The following is a 7,226-nucleotide window of genomic DNA, read 5'->3' on the forward strand; positions in this document are numbered from 1 at the left end:
TAGTCCTGGTCATCAGCTAGAGATGCAGTCCTAACCTAGTCCTGGTCATCAGCTAGAGATGCAGTCCTAATCTAGTCCTGGTCATCAGCTAGAGAGAATACAGTACACATACACGTGCCAGATAACAGAGATATAGAACTACTGAGTACACAGAATTGTTCTTTGGATTCCCAAACTGGGAAGTCATGTTAATGTGTTTCTCCTTTTCTTCTTCTTTTTTAGAGAAGTGGTAGGCATAGCAACTGGATAGTAATGTGTGAAAGTAGACTCTGTGATCCACGCACTGAGAGAAGTGAAGGCTCTTGGGCTCCTACTAAATCTCATCCAAGTGGTCCTCTTATTAGAATGAAGCATAGCTCCTGACGAGACAAGGTAGAGCTTCTGATAATATTTAGTGATAAACTCAAGAAGGGGACCAGAGACTTCCTTAGACTGTTGCCTCCAGTAACCCCTGCATCTCCCCCAACCGTTCCTTCTGCAACAGAAAAATGAGAGCCAGAAAACACATGACTCTGGTGAGAAATAAGATGCTTTCAAATAAGAAGTGAATAGAATTAAGTAATCAGCCACAGGCTGGTAATTCCTGGTCCAGCTAGAGTATAGTAGGTCGTGGCTGAGCTCCACTTCTCTTACAGTAACATGATTAGAAAAGGCAGATACATTTGGGGAAATACTGTTTAAAGGCACAGAAAAGCTATGAAGCAGAAGAGTCAAACTAAGAACCCAGAAAGAATAAGTCCTTCTCAGATTGTTCTTCTCAGTGTGTAGGTGATTGTCTTTTGGTATTATCTGCTAGTTTGGGATGTACACTGAAGATCGCTATTAGCCACATAAAGAGCCCCTAACAAAAGAAGGAAAGGGGCAAGTGAATGAAGCTTTGTGTTTTGAGAGGGTGACCACCATTTGAAAACTCCTGATTACCTAATATGCAGCAGTATTTTTTTTTTTTTCTATCAAGAGCACTTAGAAATTCTGTCCTAGTCGACCCTTATTAACTCTGGAAGTTATTTTATAGATCATGTTGGTAGCAAATAGTAGCAGGGTAACGTTTTATATTTAGGTTCTAGAGTTGAAAGTTTGAATTATTACCAAAGAGTAAATGAAAGGCTCATAAGAATATATAAAATTGGGCTGGTGAGATGGCTCAGTGGGTAAGAGCACCCGACTGCTCTTCCAAAGGTCCGGAGTTCAAATCCCAGCAACCACATGGTGGCTTATAACCATCCATAACAAGATCTGACGCCCTCTTCTGGAGTGTCTGAAGACAGCTACAGTGTACTTACATATAATAAATAAACAAATCTTTAAAAAAAAAAAGAATATATAAAATTATAAAGTTATTGCTTAGATTACTTTTTTATTTACCTGTGTAGCTGAATTTTCTTTGATAGCAAAAACATTATTTTATATATGTACAAATTCTTTGGTATCAAATAAAAGACAAAAATGTCTATTCTTTTGAAACGGTGGTAATATAAGAATGAAAAGCTACATTTGGAATAACTTATTTAAGATACATAGTTAACAGGTATTTTGTGGATAGTTTCCCTTTTCAAACTTGTTAATTGTCTATGAAGACTTAATATATTTATCTCTGTCTATGCTTGCCCAGAGCTTTAACTAGTGTCAGGCTTTCCTATGAGAAGTACTACATTCCTTTATCTGGGAATCTCCTAATAATTTAAATTTAAAAAGAGGTGTGGCAATGGACTTTCCCAGTGTGTGGCAAATCTGAAGTTCATTAGAATTTCACTGTGGAGAGCAGGCTTCCCGAAGGAGAGAAATTTTGGAAAGGATAACTGCCAATCCTCTTCTCTCATATGACTTGAACATAAAATGATTTTAACAGCCATGTACGAATCTGGACATTATTCTGAGTTGTGTGGTACTTCAAAAGCACTTTCAAGAGGGAATTGTTTTGTCTGTCATTCCAACTAAAATACACAGAGAGATTTGGAAGATTTGCAACAGGAAGTGATTTTATTCCTATGTGACCACTAATCTTGTGCAGAGAAATTCTGCTCTTATGAACAAAGGACAAGCATTCCCTTTCAAGTTATAAATGCAATCCAGTGGAGCTTGTACTCTCTCAATAACCGAATAAGGTTAATAGATGAAGAAGTTGATTATAAAGTTCTTGTTTTGAGCTACATTCTATTATCCTTTCAGAATAATTGGCCTGGACCTGAGAAATCTGATCCAACAAAACTTATATTATAGGGATACCTACTTCATCTGTGTTATAATAGCTATCCTGTGTCTGCATTGATCTCCCGAGTGAACATGCACATCTTAATCTCTCCCCCCCCCCCTTTCTGTCCTTGAACCCACAGAGATTTGACTGCCTCTGCCTTCTCAGTGCTGGGATCAAAGATGTATAGCATGCTCAAGAATGTTTACATTCTTTTTTACTTCAATAATCTAACAATTCCATGGGGTGACTATTATTACACTTATGTGTGGACACATTAGAGCTTAATGGTTTATTCAATATTATCTAGTAATAAGCATGGCACTGTTGATAAAGGTGCTTGTTTTTTTTAATTTTTAAAAGTTTTCTTTTTGTATTTTGATATGTATTTCATGGCTAATCATTTTTTTCTCACTTATATCTGTCCTCATTACTATAAGAACCCACTGCATTGTAATTGTAGCTTTCTGAATTTTATACCTTTTTGAAATTTTTCACATCTTTGTGACTAAAAACCTCCAATAATTTTTTGTAGAAAAATATGGAACATAATTTTTTTTAAAAATTACAAATCTTTTATTTAAAGTCCCCATAGTTTTAACTTTTAAAAATCATTTATTATTATTAATTTTTACTATTATGAGAATATCTTTGATTACATTTTAACCAATAAATACTCATTAACAGCATAATAGCAGTTTAGTTTGAAGTCTTAAAAGGATATGAGGTAGCATCTGATTGTTTGGAGAAACCTCCTATAATAATGAATGGTTATAAACAATGGGAATCCACGCCATTGATGACATTCACATTATGTGTGTAGACTGCATTGTTCTGAAATCCTTTCCTACTTCTGTAAAGCTCCATGGTCTTGTGTTTGCAGAGTGCATTTTAAAGCTGCTTGTTTTTCTGTCTTACTTCATAAGTTAACTTTCCCTTCTCCCTCTCCCCATGGTCCTGCCTTCCAGTGCCTCAGAATATAATCCGGGCCTCCAACGTTAACCTTCCTACTTTATCCTCTGAGCATTAGGACTACAGCGGTGTGTCCACACCCTGCTTAGAACTAACTTTATCTGTGTGATTTTCTTCTGTTTATGAGAACATTGAGTTTAAATCCCTTATCTCTGAGGTTAAATGCAAGTGTATATTTTAATATTTTGACCATTAAAACTATCCATTGCATCTTTCTAGAAAGATAAAAAATCTGGTTTTCTCAAATACGTGTTTTAACCAACAAGACATGACTTCTTGTTGTTTATGTTCTTCAGCCCTAAATTTTGGCTTAGTATTTTTCCTTCCACCAATCTCTTTAGTCACATGTCCCATCTTTCAAAGCTTTGTGATTCTTATAAGATATAGAACTCTCATCCTCTTTAATGATTGTATGTGTATATATTATTACTTCACTTATCATAACACTCACTCCAAGGAGCTCAAAGGAATGTGTTATGAAACCCCTAAGGAGTAAAAAAATATTAGAACTGTTATAAAAATATAAGTTATATGGATAAAGTTAGTATTGCTAAATGAACTAAGAGGCTAGTCATAGTAACAAATGAGTTTGAAAAGTAAAACAAAGTATGATTAGAAGTTCCAAGTGAGTGATGGGACTTGTAAGGACAGTCATTATATTATATGTCAATCACTAGGGAATGTGTATAGAACTAAATGGAACATAGGTCAGAATATAATTGCATATTTTCTTCTTTTTTTTGTTAGCAGATGAGGCAGACATTAATTAGATCACAGTTTGCTTGTACTTATAAAGATGACTGCATAATGAGAAAGAATAAATGGGATGTTAACTCATCATCAAAGCCCTTGTCTGCTCTTCACTTAGAAGATGATATTTCTGGTAATTGACCTTGTTTGAACAATTAGTCAACCAGTTGGTTTTACCTTAGTAAAAACTAGATTATTTCTGCAACATACTAAGAAATGTAGAGATGTGTTCTTTAAGGCTTGGATTGTTTAAGAAATTGAATCTAAGTACAGATTTATGAAAGGAAGTATGAGTTAATTTAGTCTAACTAAATAGATTTAGAAAATACTTCATAGTTTTGTCTGTTGTGTTTTACATAGATATTTATTGTTCAGGCTGAGAGGTGGCATAGGAAAGTGAACACTAGTGTGATAACAGCTACTTCCATCATATTATAAATAATATGTTCTTAAATGCGGTAGCCATTTTTAATGATTACTTCATATGTCTCATGATTTATAATGCTAAATATCATTATTCCTTCCCCCTTGTCCTCCTTCATGACAGAGGGTGCACAGTCATCTGTTGGAAAAGCAAGAATTGAAACAAGTTCTGAAAATGTGCATGTGGACAGAAGTAAGGGTGACAAAATACCAAGAAAATCTACACAAAGGAAGATAGTGAAGAGGAAACAGCTGGATTTAGACAGTGAGAATGTTCACTGTGACCGTGGAAATGAACTGTACCAACATAAGAACATTAAGATCCCTAAAGTGCTCAGTGGTTCACACAGTAAAGCTGGTGGCAAACTCGCCCAGGGAACAAAAGGCAGTAGGTGTACTGCCAAGGATAAGTTGATTCCTGGCCAGACCAAGCTGACACAGTTTTTTATGCTATGATTTTCTCAACTATGTGCTTTAGATTTAGATAAGACCGTTCACCAAAGCCCTGAACTAACTTTTTAAATCTTAAGACATAATTTTTTTATGAATGCTTTCACCTTTGTTTCTCAATATACCTGTGATACAAACAGTTCACATGTAACATTGTTTAGTGACTTGTGTGAGTTTTATGCCCAGACCTGGGTGGAATGAAGGATAAAGACATTCATTTAGCCCAACTTCCAACAAATCAAAGAGGGTGCCCAGAAGGTCCTCACCCACATCTTCAATGCCCTCTATTTCTCTGGGAGGACAATGACTCCTTACAATGTAAGGAGGGAAGAAGATCTCTGTCTCTTGAGGTTCAGTTGGTTATTATATCAGTTCCCAAGGTGTTCGATTGTGATGCTTTATTATTTTTATAAATGTATGTGAGGCTCACATATTAACCACTGTTCAAAAATACCAGTAAGTCAGAATTATGTAGAATTTTTGTGAGGTTTAATGCACATGTCAAGCATATCATTTACATTATTACATATCTTAACCAGTTGCTTTAAAAACAGACATTTAGATAATACACAAGTTATATCAATATCAAGGGCTTTTCTCTCCGCTTGCAATGAATTGTTTTCTTCTGTAAGGATGTTGTGGACCAGCAGGCATCAGACTTGCCAACAGGGCCGGTAGACTCTTCCCAGCATACACCTGAGCACTGAAAGAGAACAAACAATGACTATAATTACCACACAGAATTGAGAAAAACTGTGGACTTATAACGAATCCAGAATAAATCAAACGCTATTACTGATTTTGAAAAATCCCCATTTTTGACATGGGTTGCCTACTATTTGGTAGAACTGAACTATGGTCTTGATTTTGTTATGGTCAGATCCAACTCATTTAAGCTCAGAGCTCTTTTTATAAAGTTAATATGTAGGAATTGAATGTTTAGGAGGCTACTCACTGTCAAAATCTCTCCTTCCTATGGGAAATTTAGCTGAGTTTTCTTCATCCCCAATTTCTCTCTTTTCCTGTGTGGACTCAGTATTCTGAACTCCATTCTCAGCTGGGAAGGCTACTGATCCTTTCAGAGCGAGGTAAGGTTTTACAGCCAGACTCAGTGGCAGACCGTGAGTTACAAGATTCTGTTTGGAGCCTGTGTTCTGTAAAGAGAAGATTGGTTTGTATCCCAGCTGTCTTCTTTAAAGTAGAGCTAAAATACAGTTGTACAACATTCTTGCTGATCAATTCTAAGATGCTCTACACTGCGTTCACCTCCCAACATGTGAGATACAAGAAACAAACCTTTTGGATAAGATGGAGAAATACCTGGTTTATATGAAAATTTCCTAGTTATCTTAATGCACACGATGACTGTTTGCATGTATGCCTATTTATAAAATAAAAATACAAAGTTTACTTCTGGGTGTTTTATAGTTATAAAAGGCAGTCTGCATATCCTTACCTTTGAATTCTTGTTGTCATCATCGTTAGTGAAACCGCTCTCGTCGTTTTTGTATTGTTCCAGAGAAGGGGCAACAACTGATCTTTCTGCAGCATCTTCCTTCTGAAAGGCTTTCCCCATCCGAAATGTATTAAATACTATATCATCTTCTAAATTCCGTATGGACTTGGAAGCTGAAAGTAAAATACCTTGAGAAAACAAAGAAAAAGCCAGAATTAACATGTAGGAAGAGAAATTCATCTTTGCCATCCTTAGTTTGATGCTTGCATAAAGCCAAACAAGAATGCGTTGGATGAAAAATTCACACTCTGCCAGTGGCTAAATGATTTCCACCTTTATATACTTTCTGTCTGAATAAAAAGCACTTGAAGGCCTTATCTTTTCATTTTAGAAATGACTCACCCCATAGAGCTTCGCCTTTGTAAAGCTGCGAATGCTTGCATTGTTTTGGATTTAGTGGCCTGTTGTTTATTTCGTGTGTGAATTTTCTCAGAATCTGATTAAGGTCTTTGAGAGAAGGCTTTCTGTGAGTAGATTATAGGCTCTTCAAAGTGGGATGTTATTAAGAAAGACCACAGGACACCAGGCTCTCCTGCTATTACAGTTTCCTTCTGTGTATTTTCTGATTAAGATATTAAAACATGTTATTTAATTCATGGATAATAAGGATAAAAGTTTTATGCCCTTTTAATCCTATTTAAATAGAAGTTATCTCTAGAAAAGAGCTTCCTTTATAAATACTTGATATGGTCTTTTGTGATTAAAGTACATATTATTTTCAGCATAAACAACAGCAACAAAAAAAACCTATTCATACTTCATCTAAAACTTATCTGTCTGCTGGTTTTATCTGAGTTCCTCTTAGTGCATTTAGTAAATAATTGATAAAAAGTCTGTGAAAAGAATATTCATGGTCTCCATAAGGAGTAGTTTTAGAAGTTTTAGGTTTTTGCTTTGTTTCTATTTGAGACAGGGTCTTGCTAT

The 7,226-nt window shown here is 35.5% G+C and overlaps 2 protein-coding genes across 3 annotated transcripts in view; one reads left to right on the forward strand and one right to left on the reverse strand.

Annotated features, from left to right (window-relative positions):
- Parpbp (PARP1 binding protein) overlaps positions 1-6,194 on the forward strand; it is a 43,984-nt gene extending 37,790 nt beyond the window's left edge. For both annotated transcript variants that reach the window (XM_021205254.1, XM_029542430.1), the window contains exons 9-10: positions 3,914-4,046; positions 4,461-6,194. In XM_021205254.1, the coding sequence (XP_021060913.1) occupies positions 3,914-4,046; positions 4,461-4,792 (465 nt within the window). In that variant the 3' untranslated portion in view covers positions 4,793-6,194. The remainder of the gene's footprint in view (positions 1-3,913; positions 4,047-4,460) is intronic.
- Positions 5,260-6,549, reverse strand: Pmch (pro-melanin concentrating hormone). The gene is made up of 3 exons (XM_021205256.1): positions 6,243-6,549; positions 5,742-5,940; positions 5,260-5,489 (listed from the first exon to the last, which is right to left on the reverse strand). The coding sequence occupies exons 1-3, from the start codon at positions 6,489-6,491 to the stop codon at positions 5,440-5,442; spliced, it is 498 nt and encodes a 165-aa protein (XP_021060915.1). The 5' UTR covers positions 6,492-6,549; the 3' UTR covers positions 5,260-5,439.
- Positions 6,550-7,226: the final 677 nt, after the last annotated feature.

This window comes from Mus pahari, chromosome 9, assembly GCF_900095145.1.
Source record: "Mus pahari chromosome 9, PAHARI_EIJ_v1.1, whole genome shotgun sequence".
In the NCBI taxonomy this organism is placed as follows: Eukaryota; Metazoa; Chordata; class Mammalia; order Rodentia; family Muridae; genus Mus; species Mus pahari.